The sequence below is a fragment of the Girardinichthys multiradiatus genome, chromosome 8 (assembly GCF_021462225.1).
Source record: "Girardinichthys multiradiatus isolate DD_20200921_A chromosome 8, DD_fGirMul_XY1, whole genome shotgun sequence".
NCBI lineage: Eukaryota > Metazoa > Chordata > Actinopteri > Cyprinodontiformes > Goodeidae > Girardinichthys > Girardinichthys multiradiatus.
Genome location: NC_061801.1, coordinates 35,493,609 through 35,520,615, shown reverse-complemented (window position 1 = coordinate 35,520,615; position 27,007 = coordinate 35,493,609). Strand labels below are relative to the sequence as shown.

The window sequence follows — 27,007 nt, the reverse complement described above, 5'->3', positions numbered from 1 at the left end:
TATACAGGCCGTTTGATCATGTGCACTAGCAAAGCTATCGCCGCAGAGATTAAACTGTGGAACAAATAGCTCTGCTTGGTCTGATTTCAGAGCAAAACAAAAACAAATGTGTTTCTAACCTTTTTCATGTCTCTGTTATTCATAGGGTCATCTGACATTTTGTACGACTGGAGTTCAATAATCTCTTTCAGCTCGTAGCTGTAGCCTTTCCTCTTGCAAACGATGACCACCTTGTCAAAAAGGAAAATATACCTGCAGACATAGAAAATATTACATCTTAGTAATCAGATAGTGTACAACGGGTTATAGGTAGCAATAGAAATGACACAACTTGATAATATCCAGTAATTAAAAAATATTATGCAGTTACCTAGGAATAAAAGCGTGTAATAAAATTGTAACGATGTAGTATTTATTTGTTTCATAGTAAAAATCTGCATACATTTTTCACTTTTACTCTATATAAAATTGACATGCATTTAATTCTGGTAGTTACATGGTATTATTTTGGTAATTACATAATTAATTATTAAATATTATTATTATTATTATCTAATTATTATGCTTTAACTAAAAAACAGTTACTGTTGTTCATCTTATTACACTATGTAACTTCCAGGTATTGACATGAACATTATTTTTGGTATTTACATACTACTACCCTATTATTAAACTTTAATATATATTAATTACTCTGTAATTGTCATATTTTACTGTTAAACAATAACTCCATTGTTAGCATCTTATTACAAGCTTACTGAATGTTAATTACATGGTAATAATTTTGTTAATTACATGTTATTTCCAAATTATTACATTTTTATTACCAACCTATTACCCAGTTTTTATTATCTTAGTACTGAGCCGTAAGACTCACCGATCTTGTTTTGTTCTGTTGACGATGGAGCTCACCTTCAGCTCTCCGTCTATCTTTGGCCTACCGTACTCCTCCAGTTTCACCTGCTGCTTAGATCATAAAGACACACAGGGTGGCAATCTGCTACTACACCACTCAGAAACTGAGCATTAAACCAAAGGTGGTTAAATATGGCTATGTGGTTATGGTTCGATAGTATTCGACGGATATTTGTTCCGCCCAGCAACCTTCTAAACATTTTACTTCTGTTTTTCACAATATTTCTAATTCAAACAAGTGAAAGGAGCAGACAAAGGCATATTTATCTACAGGTCCTTCTCATATAAAATAAGATAATCAGGCATGTACATTTTCAAGGTCTTTAGACATGAAATAATCAAATGTTTGCAGATATTTTTCCACAAGAAAAAAAAAAAAAAGCGACAGCAGAGAGCAAAACACTTACAAGATTTTCTATTGAACTTTGGAATTCACCGATTTTTTTCAGCGTCTCGTTGTCCCTCTTTACTTCGTTGATGTACATGGCCAGGTCCTAAAAGTGTGTCATTACAGACAGAACCGTCGCATTAAAGAAAAACATTCACTGGGAGAGAACAAAGTTAATGTATTCTGTCATCCAAATGGCTGCATATGAACAAACATGTATGTAAAAAACAACCTGCATAGCCTCCAGAGCCTCTTTGAGTTGTTGCCTCTCAGATAGGTCAGTCGAGTGACTCAAAAGTTCCTGCAAAGGATAGTTGGTCATTATTACTGAAACATATCTTACACTAGTAGAGGCTTGTTAAGACAGGGGGATCCTTATGTAACATTGATGTAACAGTTCATATGACCTCTATACATGGCAACAACATAAGGTATAACAAGTACTGCAAGCAGTTATGATAGGGGTCCAAGTCCCACCCTTAAGGATGCACTCTTATGAAATTTTGGGCCAATACTGATATCCCGTATTTATTTAGTTGAACTGTGTGTGGTGAGTTTGATTTTTTTTTTTTTTGTTCCACAACAAATAAATCAGACTTAGTAACAGTTGCAATAGTGCTTCCACTTAAAAAAAAAATATTCATTTATGTCTTACCTTTACACAGGTTACAAAGGTTTCCATGTAGACTTTATAACTGTGGAGCTATACTTGATTTATTTCAGGTATGTAATTTCAGGCGGACATTGCTTCTAAAACCCTTAGGGCTTAACAGGTTAACATAACAATAAAAATCTCTTGTCAATGTCGGCCTGGTTTTACTTAAGGGACCAACACAGATATTGTGTACTTTAAATCAAAGGTTGGGAATCATCATTAGCACCTAACAACAACATATACTACAGTAGCATATGCAAACAAAAGCACAGAGTCAAGAAATACTTAATAGTTTTGTAAGAGAATTTGTTTAGAAAAATTGTGGATAGTTTCAAGGCTTAACCATAGCTTACAGTATGTCAAATCTAAGGATAATTTGGAGAATATATCCCTGAGGTCTGATCTTATGACGACAAACAGTTGATTTTTTTATGTTCAATCATCAGAATTTGTTTTTCATGAGCCACACCCCCTCAGCTACTTTAAGGATGTTTTCAGTTTGGCATTTGAATTTCATCAACTCATCTGTTACTATGTCTGAAATACATGCAGTTAACGTTTTAGCTAACTAGTTAGAGATTAAACTTTGTTGCTGCATAAATTATAAGATTCTGTGGTAAAAATCTGTGGTTTTTACTCTATTTGGCTTCATCTGTTAATAGAATGGGCTTATTTCTAAGTCAGTGGGAGTTTAGAGGAACATTTTTAATTGTTTTGCAAATGAGCAAAAAACATTTTTCAGACATTGATACCCTAGCTCATCTAATGCAGAATCATGCAAGGATTATTTCAACATAAATTGTTTTTTATTATTATTTTTTAATGATGTTTGGGAGTCACACGGCATAATGTGCTGACTTTACCAATAGTGCCACTCACTGGTTGATGGTGGTAAATTACAGTATCTGGGTAGCGGGGCAGGTACTGCATTTATGTTCCAAGGGAAGCCTAATAAGTTTTATCAGAGAAGAATATTTATGTAAAAAACAGCATTCTTCAATGAAAATCTGAGACAGTGAACCTGAACAGTGACGTGAAGTGTTGAAAAGCAGTTCTGAGAAATAGGTTTTGTCATTTACTAAAAACAAGACCTTTATTATTTTATGATAACATATTTTATCAGCTTCCCAGCAGCTTCATAAACCTTATCAGAACCATGTATAATTAGATATAATACACTAATAAAGAAGCAATTTATGAATTCTAGGCATGCAAATGCAAGCAGAGGATCTCCACAATCCTCACAGCTCATTTTTATTATGTCAATATGAACAACTAAACACAACTTGTAGATGCAGCTGAACAGACCTGCAGCCGATCTGAGAAATAAAACATGTGAGATAATATGACACCGAGTACCGTGATCATTGCTGCTGTTCTGTAGGGTCTGGTGTGATTGGCCTCAGAGGAAAACACATGGATGGATATTTCAGCAAGATGTCAAAGTATGGTCATTTCAGACCCTGCACACTTGAAGTGACCCCCTAATTCATAGCTTTCAGGTGGAAAGGTGGTTGAAGGGAAGATACATTTCATTACGTCTGAGGTTAACAACAGCAACCTTACTAATTAAACTATCTAGTAGCTGCATTGTCTTTGTTGATGGAAAAAAACTGGTGGAAATTAATCACTACCGGCACTTTCCAAGCTGCTCCCACCAATCCCCCATTTTAATTTCACTAAACTTGTACATCATTGAAAAGTAAACAAAATTTTAATGATTCCATTTAAAAAGTTAGACTCATATAGATTCATTAAATACAGGGATATTTTTAAAGTGTCTGTTTCTGATAATTGGCTTACTGCTAATGAAAACCCTGAATTCAGTTTCTCAGAAAATTAGAATAATAAGTCGTCCGACAATAAAGCATCTGGATTTACTGTACAGCAGATGCACCTCTTGGCACTGGTGTCTCTCATTGTCCTCTTGATAATACCCCAGAGGTTCTCTATGAACTTGGCCAACTTTGGGCAGTTGAGTCACCAATCAAGCACAGAGATACCATGGTCCCAAAAGCAGGTATTGGTACTTCTTGAAGTGTAGACAAGAGCCAAGTCATGCTGGAAAATATAACCAGAATCTTCATAAGGCCTGCCTGGAAATGGAAGCATGAAGTGCTCTAAAATTTCCTGGTACTAGGTGGCTGCACTGACTGGACATGATAAAACACGGTGGAGAAACACCAGCAGATGAGATGGCACCCCAAATAATCACTGACTGTGGAGGCTTCACACCAGACATGAATAAGCTTAATTTTTGATTGATTGGTTATTCTTGCCACTTGTTCAGGACTTTGTGTCACATTTTTTCCTTCCACCCAACTTCCCAACAATATGGTTGCACACAGCACTCTGAACAGCCAGCTTTTTTGACTTACCCCCCTTTGCTGAGGGTGTTAGTTGCTGGACAACTGTCAAGTCAGCAATTTTCCTCATGATGGTATATGCCATAACGTAACATAACAATACTTCAATACACACATTTTCTCAAGAACAGATTTCTGGGTTTTTATTAGCTGTAACCCATAATAATCATAATTATCAGAAATGAATGCTTGAAAAATATCACTGTGTGTGAAATAAATCTATGCGAGCTTCACTTTTTGAATTGAATCACTAAAATAAATTGGGTTTCTGATGATATTCTAATTGATTTGAATGTTCTTGTTTATTGAAACCACACAACAGCACAAAAGTTTGTATTTTTCATCAATGTACAAAACTGATGCTGAAATGCCAGCTGAGGCTCCCTAGTTTTAAATTTCTCAGAGGGCTGTCTTGTCTTTTCAGCCTGACATTTTTGATTTAAACAGGCTTCATACTTGTGTCACTAAAATTAGGCATTTATTTGGTATTACAGAGAGAAACTATTCTAATTCTAATTATGACATTGACAAATTCATTCAATTAAAATAACATAACAATATTTTCAGACTCCTTTAGTTTACAGGCTACTATATAATTTTCCCTAATGTCGGATTTTCACGAGACAATCAAGTTGTGAGGTGACACACGATCAATGGTACTGCTTTTGCTGTGCAGCAGCCTGCATGTATGTGCTTCACAGAGAACATTGGCTGAGGTATGCGAGTGCTTCTGATGCTAAATATTGGATCTCAATCCAAATCTAAAAATAATCAGTCACAAGCTGCTGTATATCTTATTTTATTATGCCTCTCCAGGCAGAGTTAGCACAGTATTTCATCTCTCTTGGGCAGAATATGCAAGGGTAAAACCTATATGTGTCTCCCATATGTGTAGTTAATGTATAAATTGTGAATAGCCAATAAGCCACATCAGGTCTGAGCATCAGGTACTGGTACATGGCCTTGTGATGACAGTATATAGCAACAGAAACTTTACACAAGTAGCAGCAAAGAACGTGTTTTTTCATAATTGTCTTATTTTTGTCATAAGCAGAAATGTTAACAACATACATTTTTATTATGGCACGAAAACAATGACCTAGTTATAATACATTATGAAGAAAAAAACCCACAAAAATAAACCAGCCATCAATATTTTTCTTAACACTGTAAATATAAAAAGCTTTCCTTGCAAAGGATATCCTCATACGTCTTCGTATGATGTGATTTATTAAAAGAGTAATTATTCTTGTACAATGTACATCTTTTAAAAAAGATGAAATCATAACTTTATTTCATGGCATTGTTACAGTTGGCATTAGTATTTTATAAAAATCTTTTTTATATTTTTAACAAATTCAAAAACCAAGGACATCTGAGATGACTGCGCTAATTTCTCTTTATTTAGAGAGCAACTCCAGCACATAAAGGGTCTATTCACACCATGAACTCTTCTGTGATGATATCTTTGCAGCATTAAGTGAAGTAATGCCCTCAGGCATGATTAGATCTGCGTAAACTCCCCTCCACACAAAAACAGGACCTGTCAATCTGACATCCCCTGAGGGTGCAGAGTGCACCACTGTGTTCTCCAGCAAAGTTGTGGGAGGCGGTGAAATGGAGTGTGTTTAATCTGATCAGTGCACGGCTGATTTGACCTCAGAGGTCTGCCGTGGATCCTGCAGGGGTTCGATACCAACAAATAGAAAAGTCACAGCATTCTGAGTCAACCTGTACTCAAATAACTTAACATTTGATGAGTGATTTGCAAGATGAAAGGTATTTAATCATGGGGAATCTTGCAGTGATCTGCTTGAATAAGTAATCACACCTCTTGAACTTTTTCACAATTTTTCTGACATTACAACCACAAACTTCAAAGGATTTTATTAGGATTTCTTAACACAGCCCAACATAAAGTAATGTGTAACAGGTTGAACCTGTGTACTTGTTGCATGTTTGTGTTTTGTCCTGTTTTATTTGCATGCTTCTACAGTTTTTGTGGAAATTTATTTCCTTTCGAAATGCAAGTGTTTACCTTTTTCTATGTCACCCTGTCGATTATCCGTGAATGAGGAACACCTGGTGATTAAGTAACCAATGGGGAGTCAGCAGGATGGCAAATACCAATGAGTGGTGTCAAGGAAAACCCTTTAAGAATCAAAATGAGGAGCAAAAGGCAGAGATCTCTCCCCCCACTGGGGAAAGGGGGTCAGGAGAATAGCAGCAGCAGTATGGCAGCAATGTTTGCTGCCTGCACTGCACTTTTATCTAGGACCTTTAGGGTTTCTAAATGACTTTAAGCTGCAGGACTTTTATTATTCTATATTTATTTCTAACATCCTTTTTATTGACTGTGTGGTCATTGCATTGCATTCTCAGTCTGACCCAGGTTTGACTAGTGCATAATTATAAAGTGGAAGGAAAATGATACATGGGCTTCACAAACTGTGGGGGGCATTTAATTAACCCCGTTTATGCTGGTACCCCAATATAAAATCCAGTGCAACCATTTCCCTTTTAAAGTAATGTAAATAGGATCCACCTGAAGGCCCCAGATGTTTGTTAGAGAATATTAGCGAACAAAAAGCATTATGGAGACTAAGGACCAGGAGGGTTTGGCTGTCCACCTACACATAAAGGTTGGGCAAGGAGAGCATTAGTCAGAGAAACATCCAAGTGACCCATTGTAAATGTGGAGAAGCTGCAGAGATACACTGCTCAGGTGAGAGAATATGTTAACAAGGTATGTATTAGTGGTGCATTCCACAAATCTGCCATTTATGGAAGAATAGCAGGAAGAAAGAAAATGGAAGCCCTGTTTGCAGTTTTCCTTAAGACACGTTGGAGACACATCAAACATTTGAGAGAAAAACAACTGCAAAACAACATTCCCATGATGAAAGGTAGTGGCAGAATCATGCTAAGGGGATGCTTTTTTAATAGAGACAGGGGTGCTAGTTAAGGTTATAGAAAGGTGGATGGAGCTAAATAAAGGGTGATTCTAGAAGAAAACCTGTTATAGCTGGAACTTCTAACAGACTTGAGACTAGGGCAGATGTTCTCAGACACTCTTTGTCCAATCTGACAAAGACTAAGCTATTTTCCAAAGAAGAATGGGCCAATATTTCAGTCTGTAGAGGGGCAAATCTGCTTTAATGCAGGTGTAATGAAAGCGAAAAATGCTTTTTACATCAACAGTATGCACTACTCACTACTCTTCTACTACATAAAATCCCAATAAAAACCATAGAAGTAGCAGTTGGAACATCTAAAAAATGTCAAGGTTTTGTAATACACTATATGTGAACCCTACATGAGTTTGCAGCCTTCACATTGATTGAGGTGCATCGTTTTACAGTTTTGTTATTCGTCTTTAACTTTTTAACTCTTTGGTACTTATATCATTTTCGGGACCAGTAAAAACATTACAGGAAATTGGAATTTTGAATGTGTTAAACCAAAACCCTTTTATAGCAGCTAACACACAAACAGGCAGTAGCAAGTTAAGTTCGATGTGCCATCTTGTGATGCTTTAACATACCAAATGTTGCATTCTTCTTAGGAGTGAAACTAAAACACTTCAGCTTTACTCTAAAAACTGTAAATCCAATCTGACTGCCACTGCTGTCCTCCACAAGGAGGCTTTAAACGTTTCAGGGCTGTGCTTAACGCCTACAGATGATGACAGCTTTGGTTTTTAAAGGATGGAATAGGAGCTGTGGAGATTTTCATCTGCTTCGTCCAATATCTGAGTACAGAAAATAAAAGAGCTGCGGGGCATTTAAAGGCGATCAGTTATCTCACTCTTCAAATGTCCAAAGTGGGATTAAGTTGTGTAAAATGGACAGTGCTGCTGTACCCTCAGACATTTGAGGGCTCCTTACCTTCAGTAGTAGGTGATACTTGAGCACCCTCTGCATGGGAACCACTAAGAGATCCTGCAGCTTGAACTTCCCCTCCTGCACCTTCATGGTGCATTCCTGCAGGAACAAAACATGAGCAGCGAGGTGGTCATCACATGTTGCATAACAGAGAAGTGTCCCTTTTCCACATACAAGAATTCAGTTATTGTTAAATAATTAACTGCCGCATTCCAGTAACAACAGTGAGGCTTCTATTCTTCTGTTCTGCCATTGGCCTAATTTGTGACACAATTAGCCTGGACGCTGACTGAGAAATTCCTCCAAATAATGAAAACATTCAGATCAACTCTGCATCATCCCCATAAGAATGGGAGTTAGAGCAGCTGTTCTTCCCTCACAAAAAGGTTTGTGTGGATGTTTATTTCCACCTCTGTGCGCTAACAGCGGCAGCTTATCCCTCCTCTCCAACAAGGTTTTTAAAGACATCGTAAGAAGCTTATTTAGGGTGCTTACAAAGCTGTCCCATTCTGAGACAATCTCAGCGCCAACCACCCAAGCTGTGATCACCCCATTATTTTGTCAATAGCACCCAAAGCCCTTTCACTGCACACAAACTGCTGATGCAACTATTACACCACAGTTCTGCGCTCAGCGAAAAGATCCTGGTTTCAGAGGATCATGGAAACAGCATTGTAAAAAATTATACTCAATCCCATTTACAGTTCAGGCCAACACTCTGAGAGTGAGAAATGCATTTTTTTACATGCTTTAATACTTCAGTGTGGACTCGAATTAAGTGATAAACATTTTACAAGTTTGAAAGGATTTTATCAAGTAATACATTAGGTTTATACAAAGCATCAGTAGATTCTCAGTAGGGTTGGGATTTGGGAGTTTCCTGGCCCTGGACCCAAAATTTCTCTATTGATTTTCTCATCATCACCAGTTTGCTCCTGTGTTGTTGGGTGAAGTTGCTCTATGGGAAATATTTTGATCTCATTCTTTATATATAGCAGTATTTCCAGCCAAAATTGTGATTGAGCCTTCTCTCTTGGATAAGAAGCAGGCCTTCATATAAACGTTCCCAGGATTCTTCACGGTCAGCATGACAGGAGATTCATGATTTACTTTTGCTTCTCTGGGAAGTCTTCTTTCTTGTCCAAAACAACCTAAAGAGGGCACCGTCAACTGAGAAAAAATCCCTCTAGCAGGGTGCAAGTACTTGGACGAGAAGTTGACATCAGTCTAGGGTCCAAAAGTCTCCACCTCACTGTGCATGCAGTGTCATCATCCAATTGCTGCCATTCCTTTGCAAATTCTGCACAGGTGGCAGTCAGGTGACACTGCTGGTACCTGCTAGACCTTCTTAGACACTCTTGATGTTCCCGTTAATATTTCCCCTGAGCTCATTTAAATTATGCTAACAGGTCATTTTGTGGCAGGTTAAGTGCAAATAAGGGTTCTTGTGATTTTCATAAACTTTATTAACTTCGCAACCAATTGCATTTTATCTGAACACTCTTTATAGTGGCCAGAAGTCATGCAAACTGGCCCAATAAAAACAAAAATAGTAAAGTTCGTGGAAAACAGCTGTTCTCTTAGTCTCCAAATTTATGTCCATTATCTGTAGATCTATTACGGGAAAAAAACATTGCTGATTTTTCTTTCCTGGACGCCTTCCTCGGGAGGTGTTCCAGGCACGTCCCACCGGGAGGAGGCCCAGGGGACGGCCCAGGACACGCTGGAGGGACTATGTCTCTCAGCTGGCCTGGGAACGCCTTGGGCTCCCCCTGGAGGAGCCGGAGGAGGTGTCTGGAGAGAGGGACGTCTGGGCGTCTCTGCTGAGTCTGCTGCCCCCGCGACCCGGTCCCGGATAAAGCGGAAGACGACGAGTATTTTTTAGTTTAACAAAACAGTTTGAAATAAATAAGTATAAAGGTGTATGAAAATATTATATGTTAATTTACTCATATCCACTATTTCTCCATCCATTTAAAAGGATTTCTATTCTTTATTTAATAAAAAAGGTTTAGAATAACAAGTTTAATCAAATGTAGATTAATGATATCCATTGGTGCACTGATCTTTTCGCATTTTTAATTTTTTAATTTCCAGAAAGCTGCTTTCATTTACACGTGCTTTTATTTTTGGTCTTATGGAAGACAGAAATGTTCAACATTTTCCCTGAAACCCAATTAAAAGGGCAGCTGGAAAATTTGCTTTTGTTTTGATCTTTCAAATAATCTTTTTTTATTTAAGTGTGTTAGGTAACAAAACATTGAAACTTTAAATATTAAAAGCAACATCAGCGTTATGACAAAAAAAAGTCAGAAGTGACAGACTGAAGACTCAAGTTTACAGATCTTTGTGTAACAGCCTGACCACGCAGTTCACACATAACAGACAACCGGATTCTTTCTTTCACGTTTGTGAACAACAATGGTAGCAGGCCCATTCTTCCTAGGGCCACACTATAATAAATGTTTTTAATTTTTCTTTCTCCATTAGTGAAGATAAATCTAAAATAATTTAGGATGTATTGTTGAATAAGTGTAACTGTTTGTTCTCATAGTCATTAACTTAATGATCTTACATTTGAAATATTAACAGAATCACAATTCTGAATTAGTGATATGCCTTGTTGATCTCCCTATGACGTACCCATTTTCATTTCTTTAAACAAAAGCCTTGACACTTAATATTGAAGTCCAGATGAGCCAAGCTGTTTAGCAGAGAGTGCAAAAGATAACTTACCTCCACTTTAATTTTAACATCCTCTCGCGTTGCTATTAGGTCATCCAGTGTCTTCTGGGCGTTCTCCATGTGGCTGCAGTACTGACCGTAGATCAGCAACCTGAGGTGAGGGACAAATCCTTGCATTAATCCAAACTGTCACAGCTGATCATCCCTTCAGGATTCATTGGGAAAGGGACATATTAAAGGAGATATGGTGCATGTATGTTTGACCTTTCTGTCAGTTCTGTTCACATTAAATGGACACAGCACTTACAGTGACGCACAAAATATGCATGCATCTCAAACTGAACCGGACACTAAGGTAGCTGAAATCGATTCATGTCAGTACATATGGTTAAAAAAACATTGTTTAATGAGGGGCCACTATCTTAGAGATTCCCAACATTTTATTTTCCTGAGGAGTCCCTGTCTTGCACCACTGCAAAAGCTGCAGATGTGCATAAATAAGCAACAGTGCACAAGCATACCTGTAAATTCATAAATGCACAAGCACACCTAAAAAGACAAAGAAAAGAAACTTGCTGAGGTTTAATTTATTACCAGTAATACGGTGCAGATATTTTTAAACTGGACCTTGATCTTTCATATCAATAACAGTTACAGGCTTGTTTTACTTGTGACAAAGAGCTGAATTTTCAGGCATAGCCTGATGCAAAACTGAATGATAGGAATAAGCTGAAATTGATTAGTTTAAGCACATCAGTTTGTCCTTCGGCAATAAAAAAACACTTTCTGACCTTTTGCTCTCATTCTGAATCAGCCTGATAACAGGTAAGTTTTATCACAGCCAAGGTTTGTATGTCCTCAGTGAGATGGTTCCTTTGATAAGCAGGCTCTGTGTAAACGCCAGTAAAATCTAAATAATTTTCACTCAAATTGTTTTTGCAAATCTTTTCATACAGCTACCCAGATGAACCCCCCGCCCTGCCTCCATGATACATAATGTAGGTCGTTCCCTTAATCTATCAAATAAATAACCACAGTGGTTTGAGAAGTCTCAATTGTGTAATTCTGGATGCCAGTATTCTATATATAATGTTGGAAATGTTGGTAATACAAAATGTGTATTTTGGTTAAAAATATATTTCTTTAAAATCCTTGAAGGTGTGGAGGTACTTAATTAGAGGGGTGCAAACCCCTTAGTGATATGCCTTGTTGATCCCCCTATGATGTTTTCCTAAATTTTTACTCCTAATTTCTCTGAAAGGTTTGATTTAAGAAGATCTGCCTGTTGGTGCGGTGAATATGTCCACATTAGTGGTGAAAGATGTGTGATTCTGTGGTTCTGTTTCTCTTCCCAAGGCCTTGAGAACTTTGTTAGAAAATATGACATCACGATTTCTGAATCGGGGAATTTTAAATGGAAATCTTTGGGACTCCACCAGAATAACAACAATAGGTCATCATTGGGTCTTTCAGCACAAAAATGGTCCCAAACATATGGCCAAATAAACACAGAAATAGGTCACCAGGCACAAAAAGGGGTTGTATATACTATTGAACACAGGGGGTAGCAATAATTGCACCACGGCTGACTTTATTAACCTACTTGTAGATTGCTGTCACATAGGTACCCAAAACCATTACACAACCAAGTGGTGTGTGTATACCCCTAATGCCTGTTGATGCATATTCAGCACATACCGAGGTTGACATTTGAAGCCTTTTTGCTGGTAATCTGCTGGCAATCTGTGGTCACAGTTACGTGTGACCCAAAGGTAAAAGTTTCAACAGTTTGTGTCCAGTATGAGCCAGATCTGCGGAGACGATAGCTGCCCTTTACCTGACCTTGCCTGTACACTTTCTGGATGGAGGGAACGTCAGCTCTGATGATCCTCTTTCCAGAACTAATTGGACCTGTCCTCCTGTATTGTTTGATGAGTCAAACCATACAGAGATGGGTATGCATAAAACAGATGGAATAATGGCAGTGTAGAAGATGACCAGCAGCTACTGTGAAAAGTTGTACTTCTTGAGTTGCTGCAGAAAGCATAGTCTCTGCTGGTCCTTCTAACAAACAATGTCTTATGTGAGGACCATCTCACAGCCTTAGAAAGGGTGGCATACAAATAAATATGTCTACATCTGTGAGTGCAAAACAAATACATGTTATCTTTAAAGTCTTGTACCCTCCCTGAGTTCTTTAGGGCCTTCTCAGAGGGGACAGGCACTCCAGGTTGGGAGTCACTGTTCTATCTAATCATCTTACATTTTTTAACTAAACTGATAAATCAAATCTATAAATGACCCAATGCAGCCTGTTAATCTGAAACATTTGAAAGATCACTTGAAACAGCTGCGATTGTGACTGAGATATCTGCGGTTGTCTTCTGAGATTGAATTTGCATGCTTAAGCTACAATATGAGGCTTAATAAGAACTAATAAGGCTCTTTGTAATGTCTGAAATGTTTAAGATACAATATCACAGATAAAAGAGAGATCACTGTCTGAGCCCATAATTAGTTCTGAACTGCTCTGTGATTCCCAGCCTTCAGGCAGTGTCGCACATTCATTTTAACATTAATAACAGTTTCAGAGGTCAGTTTAAGAGACATTTACCACCACAGGGGGGCAGATAAATGATTGTGTGAATAAATGTGTTCTGATTAGAAAAGTAAAGCAGGCTGAACTTGAGGCAGTGTTCTGTCAGGGTGGCATCTTCCTGCCAATAAACTGTAATCACAGAGCACTAATGAAAGGCAGATTTCCCATTATCAGTATGAGAGGAAAAATATCCCTTCATTCCAAGCGGTGTTTCATTAGATATTACAATGGACACTGACAATCTGGAAGGGTTCAGCTGGGAGCGAGTTCAAAGTCATCTTGCCTGGAGGATGCTACTACACATGGCACACATTCCCTCTCACAGACTCCGAGTCGAAGTGGGACATTGGCACGGCTGGTGTGATACTCCGCCCTTAACCCCATTAACAGAGCTGGCAAGTCTCTTAAACTGAATCTTGAGAGGTGAGTTGATGAGGAGCACTGGCACCCTGAAGTCTAATCAAGCCCCTCATAGACACCCGAGAGCAAGATCTTTACAAACTAGAAGCGTAGCTGCAAAATTATAGATGTCATGTGCTTCATTTAAAATTTTGATAATACATTTACGATTATTACCATGCAAATGGTGCTGTTTAAACATTTCCCAAGGTTGGAGCATACAGAGAAAGGGATGTTTGACCATCCCTGTTGCACAATCTGTCTAGATCTTCCAGAGTCCAGGGTTCTATCTTGTGGTCTCTTCTTTTGGAATCACCCTACAGGTTTTCTTTATAAGATTTAGGTCTGGGGGCTAATGACTATGGAAGACTGTTGATTTTGGGTTCGGTGAACCATTACTATTTTGATCTGGCCATTTGCTTTTCTTACCCTTATAAAGATCCACTAGATTTCTGTTTCAGATGTTCTTAATTTAATGATGCCATGCACTGTAACAAAGTTCCTGGGAGTTCTCTTTGAAAGAGATAGAAGCCCACAGCATCAGAGATCCTCCATTGTACTTTACAGTATGCAAACAGGATTGTTTGTTACAGAAAAACTCAACCTTAGGCCCAGTAGAATTTAGAAAACTTCATATATTTACATTTGTGATGGTAGGACAGAAATGTCTACATCTGGAATCACTCCAAAATCAACTGCTTGGCACGTAGATAGCTTTCAATAGTTTTATGGAGGCATGTTGACCTAGAGATGCAACTCTTCGCGGCAGTTCTCCAACAGTGAACTTCAGGGAACTCGTACCATCCTCCTCACTGTGTGTGATGACAAGATAAATGTCATCCAGTCTGGTGGCTAGCGGCTAAATGAAAGAGGCCTTAGCTGCGCAGTCAGCTGAAAAATATAGTGAAGGTGCAGCCACTCTTCATATACATCTCAAAGCATCACGATTACCAAACATGAGATGAACTCAAGATGTTTGTCAGCTTTAACTGTTTTTTGTTGTGCATTTGCCCACATTTGTCCAAACAACTTTCTGCATTTTCTGGTAAAAACCAAAAATATTGTGATATTTTGCTTATTATGTCATGACTTAATTTATTTTAAGCTGCACTTAAAAATGTGCAAAAACAGGCACTAAGATTTATTTCCAAATTTTTTGTGGGTAAAAATAGTGTAAAGTGAATTTATGGGTGCTCCCAAAACACTATAGTACAACCTCATGAAGCTCCATTATTGATGTGAAAGCATGTACCCATGAATAATTTCACTCTGTAAATCTTCCTAAAATGGTAAGGCTGCAACATGTGATTCAGCTGCAAGAGGTAGAGTTCTGAACTATGAGAGTCCCCAAAAGAATCTCAACTACTGCCTGACCTGTTTATCAAATTATCATTTAGAGCAGGGGTGGGCAACTACAGTCCTTGAGGGCTGGTGTCCTACAACTTTAGATGTGTCCTTGGTCCAACATACCATACAAGTCAAATGGCTTAATCACCTCCCCAGTATGCAGTCAAGATCTGCACAGGTCTGGTAATCAGCTATACATCTGATTCAGATGTTGGACCAAGGACACATCTAAACAGTCTCTGGAGTCTGCAGCAAAGATACAGCATCAGAAAAGTTCTGCGCTAACAAGGTCCTGATTAAGACTTGACCTGCACACAGGGGGAGACAACCCCTTCAGCTCCTGCTACTCTGGAACAATGGTTAAGATTAATGAGTGGCCATGATCAATTATAAGACAGCAAATGGACCATGGACTGTTGCACAGCTCAAAGATAGAAATTATATAATGAATGATCAGGACATAATGGGACATGAAGGTCTTATTTGAAGATATTCCAAGTCAGGAATGCCAATGGATCATGATTATGATGTACTGATGTAATAGTGGTAGGAATAGCGAGACATGACAGGGCTGTGAAAAAACATTTGCACAAAAACAGGTTTCTTCTATTTTAACTTTTTTGTCACACCTTTTCAGATCATCAAGCTAATTTTTACGGTAAATGGCCTGTACTTGTATAGCACTTTATGAAGTCTTCAGAGACTCCAAAGTGCTTCACACTACAATCAGTCATCCACCCATTCATCCACACATTCACACACTGATGGTAGTAAGCTACAATGTAGCTATAGCTGGCCTGGGGCAGATAATTTGAGTTATTATAAAACTTAGTTTTAAACTAATCATTTCATTTATTAAGGAAATAAAAGCTATCCAAACCACCCTGGCTCTATGTGACAAAAGTAATTGCCCCCTAAACATGATAACCTGTTTGGTCACCTTTGGTGGAAACAACTGCCATCAAGGGTTTGTGAAAAGTGGCAATCAGTTATATATAACTCTTCTTTGAAGAATCACTTAAAATTTAGCCACACTGGAGGGTTTATGAGCATGACATACCACAAACATGTCAATAAGATTTAAGACCAGATTCAGACCTCCTGGATGAGTTGTTGATAGGTCATTGACACCTGAGAAGGTTCTGTTCTGTTATCTCCATTTTTGGATAATGGCTGTGGTTGTCAAAACCTTAGAAATGCCTTTGTAACCGTTTCCAGAATAATAGATCTCAGTAAGTTTGTTTCTCATCTATTCTGGTATTTCTTCACACCAGACCATGATATGTTGCTATTTAACCTATTTCATATTGTCAGACATGTTCTATATGCTCCTTGCAGTAACCTATCCTGGGTTTGGGCTTAAATAGAACTCAGGTTTCCGCTAATGTGGTTAATCACAGTCAATTCATGATCAAACAAGAGAGGGCAACTACTTTCACACAGTGGGTCAGGTTGGATTAAATAGCATGGCTTTTTGTCATTGCTAAAAAAAAAATTTAAAAACAGAAAAAATGTGAGATGCAACGAAATGTGGTCTAAAAAAAGCCACCAAAAAGGGACAAATGACATTGCTCTCACAGCAATAAAAAAAAACCTTTTAAATAAAAATTTGAGTCTAATTCATGTTCTCATTCAGCTCTGTTAAAAAGGAGCCCATTGTTACAGTTTTTGGTGCGTGGCGTATTTAATCGATTTATTGTTTTTCCAGCTGCGGGCAGATGTTTACAAGCTCCAAGGTACTCAATGAATAATTTTCTCTGAGCCCTTAATAGTTTGAGTTCAATGCCTGCTTATATTCAAAATAATTATACAGGGAATTCAAAGAAGAACACAGCCTTTGGTAAGACGCTTTGTCTTCAGTTTAACAAAATAACTAATGAACACGGCAGCTTGCATCCTTTTCTCCCAGCCAGTCAGCTGTGATTACTGTAGCTAACAGCTCATCTTTTCCAGTTTTCTGTTTGGATGCCTGCTCAGGATCTCAGAAGAAAATAAAAACAGAATTCATAAAATGCAAATCCTGATTTGGAGGTGGTCCATGTCGCTTTTTTCCAATATGAAATAAATACTAACAGGTGATAGATGATTTTGTCTTTTGAAAAGTCTTGTGTAACCCTTTCTTGCAATATGTGTTTTTAAAGCAGCCAGGCTTTGTTGGTACCTTATAAGATGCTCTAAATATATAATGCTCATTCTCTTTCACTGCTTTCTTACTCATTTTCAGTTCAGAAGATTACCTTACTCTACCAGAGGTTTGATCTTTTCTTGTTAAGCCACTTGACTTTGACCAGTGACTCATACAGGTAAAGAATGGATCTTAAATCAAGGGGCAAACCAGCATTGTGCCAATACATACAACTTAACAAAGAAATGATTAAAATTTGGATCCAACTGCTGGGAATACAACCATCTTAGTACATATCTGCCTCGCATTTGAGTGAATTAGAAGATACCTTTTTTAGCCAGACCACAACCAACATCTGATAATGTAGCATATGCAATTTGATCTTCTGCTAAAACAGAATGCTACAGATGTTTTCCTTTTCGACCATGTTGAGAAATTCTGTGCCACTGAAACATTTAAACTTCAGTCAGTCAGTCATTTTCTACCGCTTATTCCATAGTGGGTCACAAGATGATTAGGAAATCAATATGGAAAAAGAAAAACAAGATGGGTATATCTCACCAAAAGTTTCTCACTCTGTCCTGATGCTGTAGCTTGCTGTAAATTTAAACGTATAATGGCTAAAATCCCACAAAGGTGCTGAGGTGAGAACATTAATGCTCAGCATTTACAAGTAGGTTTGCCCCGTTTGTAACTCAGACACTTCAATTGTTTTACTTCTGACTGTCAAAGTAAAACGGAACACCATGCTGAGATCCCCCAAAAATTAAAACACATTCTACTGTATGGACAATAGTCTAAAAGTGGAAGATATTCAAAACAACAACCAAGGTGCGCAGGTCTGGCCTCCCATGCATGTTCAACCGGAGAGCAGACTGTAAGGTGCTATAAGATGTCCCTAAAAACTGTCATCATGGGTTCTTCCTGCTGTTGATGTATAATTGCATCTCTATACAATCAGAAAGAGACTGCAAAAGTTTGTCTTTTATGGCAGGTGGGCAAGGAGGAAACCTTTGCTCTCTATAAATTAAATCAAGGCCAAACTGAGCTTTGCCAGATTGAAAGTGGAAAATCATGACTTTTGCAATAATGATCTTTAGACAGATGAGTATAAAAACAAATTATTGGAAAACTAGAACAGATTACATGTTTGGCATAGACCAAATACAGTATTCCAGGAAAATAACCTCATTACAACTGTAAAGCATGGAACTGGTAGTGTCTTGGTTTGGGAATGCTTAGCTCCAGCGGTACCTGGCCAGCTCATCATTATAGAATCCATCAGGAACTATAATACGTATAAAACTGCTTGAGGACAATAACTGCATGTCATATGTGATGGGACATAAGATTTTACAATTTGTACTCCATTTTTTGTTTTTAAAACATGGCGTAAAATGTTTCCCTGTGCAACTTGCTGCCATTTTTTTGTTAAATCTATGAAAATTACAAAATAAATCAGCCTGATTGCCAGTGATTAACATGTCATTTATTTAATAAATAGAATAGTAAAAAAACGAAAGTTACATATGGAACTACGGTTCTATGAATCCCGGATGACCGCCAGAGGGCGGTGCTGAAAGCACTGAATGTTCCCTTTACGCATGCGCAGTTCGAGTAATTATACTAACAGAGTCACACCTGTGACACACTGGATGACCAAAGGCTATATATGCCTTCGTCATCCGAGGCTCTGTTCCTACAGAATCTTCTCGCTGAAGCAAGAATTCTGAGTGACAGAGAACCTCTGGCAGTCATCCGGGATTCATAGAACCGTAGTTACATACGTAACGTTTGTTCTATTTCATCCCTACTGACCGCCAGAGGGCGGTGCTGAAAGCACTGAATGACTAATCTGAGCACATACCTCACTGAGAGGGCCCAGAAGAGCCTCGCAAAAGAACCTGGCCCAGGGGATGAGGGGGGGGCCACATTAACATTGTAGAACCTGGCAAACGTGCTTGGGGAAGCCCATGATGCAGCAGCACATATGGCCTCCAGCAGAACCCCCCTCACAGCAGCCCAGGAAGCAGAGACGCTCCTGGTAGAATGGGCCTTCACACGGACCAGCAGCGGACGGCGTCCTGCACTGTAGGCGTGGCAAATGATATTCACAATCCAGTGGGAGAGACATTGTCTAGAAAGAGGACAACCCAGCCTGGGACCGCCATAGCACAGGAAAAGCTGGTCTGAGCCTCTAACAGCTTCAGTGGCCACAACGTACTGGGCACAATAACTCAGACCCATCTGCCGTTGCACCTGACTAAGGCCGAAACCGAGCCAATCTCAATGGCTGGTTACGGTGAGAACTGGACAACACCTTAGGCACAAATGCAGTGTTAGGCCACAAAGCAACACCAGAACCATCTATACGCCATCGGAGACATGAGGGACTGACAGAAAGAGCATACAGCTTGCCAACCCTCTTTGCCGAAATAATAGCTAACAAAAAGAGAGACCATATCATGGCTCCCCACCATTCGGTCATCAACAGATGCATGATGACATAAAATTGCTGCGACATATACCTTGAGGGTCGAAGGAGAGCGGCCCTTATCAAGCAGAGACTGGAGAAACTCCAGAATAGTGGACACTGGACAAGAAACCGGATCTTCATTGCGGCCAGAACACCACTGAGAAAAAAGACGCCATCTGTTGGCATACTGCTGACAAGTAGAGGGTGCCCTAGCACTCAAAATAGTGCGCCTGACAGGGTCCAAACACCCAGTCAGCCTCCCAGTGGCCATGCCCACAGCTGGAGACGTTGAGGGTCGGGGTGCCATATCCGTCCGCCCAACTGGGACAGCAGATCCCTCCTGGTTGGAAGACACCATGGGGTGCCGTGACACAGGCTCCGAAGCAGCAGGAACCACGGCCGCGCTGGCCATAACGGAGCCACCAGCAACAACTTGTGGCCCTCTCCGAGAACCCTCCATAGAGTAGGCCAAATCAGCGAGAGGGGCAGAAAAGCGTACAGGAGGACCCGAGGCCAGGGATGAGCTAGCACGTCCTGGCCCAGTGCGCCTGATGCCCCTGTTAGGGAATACCACAGGGGACAATGAGTTGACTTCTCCGTGGCAAACAGATCCACTTCCGCCTGACCAAAGTGGCCCCAGATCATGCGCAACAGATCGCAGTGAAGGGACCTCTCTCCCGGAGCAGGGGCCTGGTGAGAGAGATAGTCCGCGACCTGATTGCGCTCCCCAGGTAAATACATCGCTCGTAGGGTGGACAAATGAATAGAGAGCCAATCTAGAAGATCCCTGGACACCTCTAGAAGGCGTGCCAATCTGGTGCCTCCCTGATGGTTGATGTGGTAAACGACAGAGGTGTTGTCTGTTCGAACTAGCACATGCCGTCCCTCTAGGTGGAGCAGAAAGCGCCTGAGGGCCATGTGTACAGCCCGCAGCTCCAGCACGTTTATGTGTTTGAAGCGCTCCCGCTGACGCCAGAGACCCTGGACCGCTCTCTGTTGCCACACAGCGCCCCAGCCCATGGGGCTGGTATCTGTTGTGACCACCTCCCTGCGACACACCACTAACACCCATAGGGACGCCCTTGGACAAATAAGTCTCGTCTCGCCATGGTGCTAGGGCACAAAGGCAAGTCCCCGTCACCGTGAGCCTGCGACGCCTACGCAACTTGGCGTCCAGGCGAAAGCTGTTGAGCGACCTCTGCAAAGGACGCAGAAAGAGCAAACCTAAGGGCACAACACGAGTGACTGAAGTCAGTTTGCCCAGGAGCTGCAGGAAGGTGATGTAGGGAAACCGCCTGCCCAGCCTGAATTGACTGACCAACTGGAGTATGTCGGCCACCCTGAGAACAGATGGATGAGCCCTCATAGTTGTCAAGTCCAAAAGCATCCCAAGAAACGTGGTCGTCTGGGATGGAACCAGGCAACTCTTCGCCAAGTTAACTTTGAAGCCCAACTGCGACACATGAGCAAGAAGGCGGCACGTATCTTGGACGGCACCTGCCTGAGAGGGGGCGCAAAGGAGCCAGTCGTCCTGACTCCGGAGGCCTGCAGAGGAGAGAGGGCCGCTTTCATGCACCGAGTAAACAGCCTTGGGGAAAGGGAGAGGCCGAAAGGGAGCACCAGGAATTGCCAATGGCGACACCCATAAGCAAACCTGAGAAAATGGCGATGTTCTGCCGCAATAGGCACTTGAAAGTAGGCATCTGTCAGATCTATTGACGCAAACCAGTCTCCCTTCGCAACAGCCTGAAGAACGTCTGACATTGTAAGCATGTGGAAGGGAAGCACCCTCATGAACTGATTGAGGGCCCTCACATCTAAAATGGGGCGAAAACCACCTGTTTTCTTTGGCACGACAAAGTACATCGAATAGTAGCCCTTGGGTTGCCGCAGAAGGTCTACAGCCTCGATTGCACCCTTGGCCTGGAGGGTGGAAAGCTCCTGGTCCAGTGCTTGGGATCTCACCGGGTCGGCGATAACGGTCAATTTGACCTGGCGTGAAAAAGGGGGCTGCCGTCGGAACTGTAGCCTTTTAACCGTGGGTCAAAGTGGCAACCACCCACGGATCCACACTATGAGCAGCCCAGAAACTGAGCTGCTGACGGGAAAAATGTCCAACAGCCGGCCCGGTGGCATAATCTTTGACCCCCACTGCCCCTAGGAGCCCTGGGCTGGGGGCGACCAGGATCCCAGGTATGTCTAACTGGGCGGCGGACTGGCCGACGAAAGTTCCTGCCGGGTCTCTGCCGCACCTCTCGGGGATAGAAACCCATAGATCTATCACCATGACGAAGGCATATATAGCCTCTGGTCATCCGGTGTGTCACAGGTGTGACTGTTGGTATAATTACTCGAACTGCGCATGCACGAAGGAAACATTCATTGCTTTCAGCACCGCCCTCTGGCGGTCAGTAGGCATGAAATAGAACTGCACGTGTATTTCATCCTTGTGCACTTTATTCTTTCTTTTCAACCATACACTCCACAAAAAAGCAGTCAAGGTAAAAAAAAAATTTTTAAAGAGTTTTAGAAAGTCAGGGTAACTATTGCTCAAGATGACTTAAAAAAGTTAAATGACATTCTGGCTAGTTGGATAAGAAATATAAAGACATTAGGGTGTAGTACTGCAGCTCCAATCATGAAAAAGCACTTGTGATCAATCTCCAAGTTCCCCAGATCTTGCCATCTTTATATATTTGAACAAATGTTTATTATCTTTTTCACTGAACTGAAAGTAGCCAAGTGCATCAGGCAAGAATTATATAAAAGGATTATAAGATAATGAGAGACATTATATGTTTAGGGAAGACAATAAAGATAAAGCCTGGATTGTAAATTCTTCTGGCAAATGTTCACAAGGCCCGTCCAGCTGGCAATGTTAGTCAGCATGGCATTAAGGAAAAAAGTAGAAGCAAAGCAGCAGAAATGTATGAGTTTTCCTTTGGGTTTTCAGAAGCAGTTAAAACTTCTTTTGTTTGTACTGGTTAATTCTTCCTGCTGTGTGGGTGTCTTCTATAACGACAAAGCTGCTGTGCGTGTTATTTCACGAGAAACACAATATTGGGGTAACTGTGCCCTGGGCATCCGCCCTTACCCAAGCAAAATGCAGCAAGCTGAGTCAGGCGACTGAGGAATTCTCTGAGCAAATCAGAAGTGACAGGCTGTGGAGCCAGCTAATATTCTCCGACACATGGCATTGGGACCCCCTCACCTCCACTCAACATATCCAGCAGACAGCAAATGGTGGAGAACATAGAGCAAAGGCCCTCTCTAAAGAGGCTCACAGTGCCACTATGATTAGGCCCCGCCTGGAAATCTGGGAGCCAGATTACTACGGAAATGAGTTGGGGAATGTTGCAAATGAGTGTATCAACAAGAGGCTATTTAGATGCCCATTTAGTTTATGGAGCTTCCTCTGAGTGCACTTTTCCATTCAGCCTCTGTCTGGCTGTTTAAAAGCTAGGAAAATAAACCAGTGACATTTTCAGCATGGCTGCTGGTTCAATGACAAATGCACAAAAAGGCCTTTTCATCTTTTGCGCCAACGTGAGAAAAAAAAGATACAAGCACATTGTTGTAAAGGTCACAGGAACTTACAAGCACAGATAACCAAATTAATTATGCCAGACCCCGACGTCAGGAAAACTGCAGAGATGCCGGAGGGCAGCTTTGATGTTTGAGTCCAAATCCCATGGTTACGACTGGTTATCACCACAGAGACACAAGATGCAGCAATGGCTTGAAATGAGGAAGGTATGTATGTCAATCACCTATAGGTGGTGAAAGACCAGGATGGAGAGCATCTGCAAATCTAATGAATCATTTTCCGAAAATAACCCTGCGTCACATTTCAGAAAATGTCACTGAAAGGTAAATGGTAACAATGATCGACTTGTCATCAGCACATTTGTTTATGAATGGAAGGTAAATGCTTGGTTTGAAAAGTTCTCTCCAGACGATTGTCTCCATTAGGCAATCTTTTTTATGAAGAATTTTATTTTATTTTATGCTGCTATAGGCTTAGCCTGCTTGAGGACATAATGACCACTTTCACTCTCTTCACTACATTCTCACACTAGTCTCCAATTTAGCAATATTTGCTGTTATTTCAGCTTCTAACTTTATGTTCTCTCTTTTTTCTCTTCCTAGAAGCTACACCTGGCCTGACTCTGTGTCTACCTGTGACACCTTTCTGGAGAGGTGCATCATCCAAGCTTCTGCTGGCAACAACTTAATGCTCACCCTCTACCGATGATACACTTGGCCCTGTCTTTCAGTGTTTAACCCTTTCTCTCTCTTAGACATGGCAATTGACTGGGCTTTTACTGTGACTAACTATGTGCTCTTTTTCAGACTCTAACCTTGAAAACTGGCTCAGAGTTTATCTGTTCTTTCTTTCTAGATGAAACGACTAAAGGAGCTACATCCATTAACATTTACTTTTCCTTCCCATAGAAAGTACTCCTGGATCAGTGCTTCTTTGTTCTCTTTGTGTCTCTGCTCTGTTCTCTCAAACCCCCAGTCGGTCGTGGCAGATGGCCGCTCACACTGAGCCTGGTTCTGCTGGAGGTTTCTTCCGGTTAAAAGGGAGTTTTTCCTCTCCACTGTCTCTACATGCATGCTGAGTATGAGGGATTGCTGCAAAGTCAACACCAGTGACTGTCCACTGTCTCTACATGCTCATCCAGGAGGAGTGAATGCTGCAAGTCACTGACTGGATGCTATCTGCTGGGTTTCCTTAGATAGAAAAACTTTTTATCCAATTTGAATTGGTGTATGTTCCCCTAAGGCTACTACCAATATTTAATAACAATCGGCACTAACATAAATAATATATTAATGAATACTAATAAGCTATTTATAATATTAATACAAATAAAAGCCACTTAATTCATCATTCTGGTACACAATCACAAAACATTACTGTATTATTTCAATATAATTTCTCCTTTCTCTTTTATTAATCCTTAATGAATCATGGTGTTCACAATGACTGTATGATGTAATTATTTAATTTCAAGTTTTTCTGGATGCTAATTGCATCTGCAGGTGGATTGAAGTAGGGCTGAAGAGTTATTGTTATCACTGTTAGATTTACATGTATGCACATCGTAAACAACCATCCAGGATGGAATACAGGTCAGATAATTATCCGGGTAGCATGCATTCAGGCTCTCTATGCCTGTGATATATTTGGTGACACTTGTTGTTTAAGGCAATATCAAAATACTTAGTTGTAGTTCCCCAATGACTTGACCAACTTCCTTAACTTCTAAGTTGTCTCAATGGGAGAACAGTAATAAACTCTTGTTTAGATGGAAATAATGAATTTTATTTATTTTCAGTGGCTGGTATCTGAGGTCTTTGTTTTGCTATAATTTTTTTGGTGTGATTCACAAGCCATTTTGGTATTGTCACATTCACCAATAATGTTGCATATAGCATATTTGCCAATATAAATGCCCAAGACCTAACTTATCAACTAAGTTGCCAGCAACGTTCAGACATCATCAGCTTGAGCCATTGTCTTGTTTTTAACCATATGAGCTGATTCCAACAAAAATAAATCCCCTGTTCAAGCTTTCTGGGAAAACAGTACTTGTTAATAAAGGTAAATGTTTCAACGTAAACTGTGCCAAGTTCAGCAGCCAAAATAATCAGGGTAACTCAGGACTGGCCGAAGATCAGATGTGATCTGTTTTTGTTGGTTTAGGAATAATGGCTTCTTCCTCTCTGAGTGGCCTTCAGCCTGATTTGTTTTACAGTCAATAAAAGGAACTGTTTCACCAGTTTCCGCCAGCGTTTTCACAAGGTCTTTTGTCTTTGTCCTGGAATGTTACACACAATTTGCCCCAAAATGCGTTCATCTCTGAGAAACGGAACCAGTCAGCTTCCTGAAAGGTCCTGGACATTCCCTCGGGTATGATTTTTTGGACCGATCTCCCCTGCACCATTAGGCATCTGGAAATTGTACCTAAGGGTCAATGAGACCTGTGGAGTTCCACAGTTCTCTTACAGACATCTGAGGTGTTGTCTTCAAACTACGCCCAAAGGTGCACCTCAATTAAAATCAAATGTTGTGAATTAGCCAATCAGAGGATTGCAAAGCCTTCAGCATTTGGGCTTTGCAAAATTGTTAAAATGCATGAAATTTGAGTGTAAACTGAATCTCAATAAATAATTTTGGTAATCCTACCTGACCTAAAGCAGGAAAAGTTTAGTCTGATTTAATGCCAGAAATATACTGTGTATATGAATATCTTTCAAGCTGTAGTGGCTGAGTGGTGAGTGGACACATGTTTTGTTACTTGGATAGCTCAGCTTCTTAAAAACATCTGCAATGAGATGGGAAAACATAATAAGAACACATAATAAGAAAGAAAAAAAATTTGTCATGATCACTACTCAAAGAAAAGTATGAGTGCTTATGTATGCAAGAACAGGTAGACACACACACATGGAGAGCAGTGTGTGGCTCACTCCTGCCCCGTTTTCCGTAGGTGTGTATAGAATCATGACCGAAACCAATCATTACCAACCATTACCAACGAAGCCGCTGCGCTCAGGCCAGCAGGGAGGCAAATTACTGCTCCCCTCAGGGGTGCAAATCATCCATGTTTCTCTTCAGCTGGGTAGGATGGAGATCATCCAGTCATTTCCACCATTCTTTAAGTAAACGAAACCTTCTAAATGTCCAATGTGAGTGGTTAAAATGCCTTAGAAAATTCTGCCTGTTTCAAATACATATGTAGCAGAGGCAGGGTAAAGTTTTTAAAAATTTACTTTTAAAGATGTATTTAGTTCTTTTAGATCTCTTTATTTAGAAAGTGATTTAAGGGGAAATATCATGTTTTTAAATTATTCCTTTTCACCCTTAAAATCATCCAGATGTGGTCTATATAAAGTGGAACTGCAATGGTTTGGTCTGAACTCCTTGTTATTGAGACTCCACAGCCTCCTCTTTTACCCCTGTTCTGAGGTGCGTCTGAGAGCAACTCATTTTGGTGCCGTCTCTTTAAATGCTGCCGAGTCACTTCACGCCCCACCGCCCTCGGGGTCAAGGAGCCCTGCACAAGAACCCCTTCGGCCATTTTTGTAGTTTGATAGCAGAGATACAATTATCTAGCGCCGCAGAAACAAGACAAAAACGGCTAAACAATGCAAAACT

At 40.3% G+C, this 27,007-nt stretch overlaps 1 protein-coding gene across 12 annotated transcripts in view; it reads right to left on the bottom strand.

Annotated features, from left to right (window-relative positions):
• vav2 (vav 2 guanine nucleotide exchange factor) overlaps nucleotides 1-27,007 on the bottom strand; it is a 288,765-nt gene that overhangs the window by 23,839 nt on the left and 237,919 nt on the right. For 6 of the 12 annotated variants that reach the window (XM_047372613.1, XM_047372606.1, XM_047372608.1 and 3 more), the window contains 6 exons: nucleotides 10,945-11,044; nucleotides 8,212-8,307; nucleotides 1,536-1,604; nucleotides 1,323-1,409; nucleotides 878-966; nucleotides 120-252 (listed from right to left, as the gene is read on the bottom strand). In XM_047372613.1, coding sequence (XP_047228569.1) covers nucleotides 120-252; nucleotides 878-966; nucleotides 1,323-1,409; nucleotides 1,536-1,604; nucleotides 8,212-8,307; nucleotides 10,945-11,044 — 574 coding nt within the window. The remainder of the gene's footprint in view (nucleotides 1-119; nucleotides 253-877; nucleotides 967-1,322; nucleotides 1,410-1,535; nucleotides 1,605-8,211; nucleotides 8,308-10,944; nucleotides 11,045-27,007) is intronic. The other 6 variants (XM_047372605.1, XM_047372614.1, XM_047372610.1 and 3 more) reach the window with 1 other exon arrangement.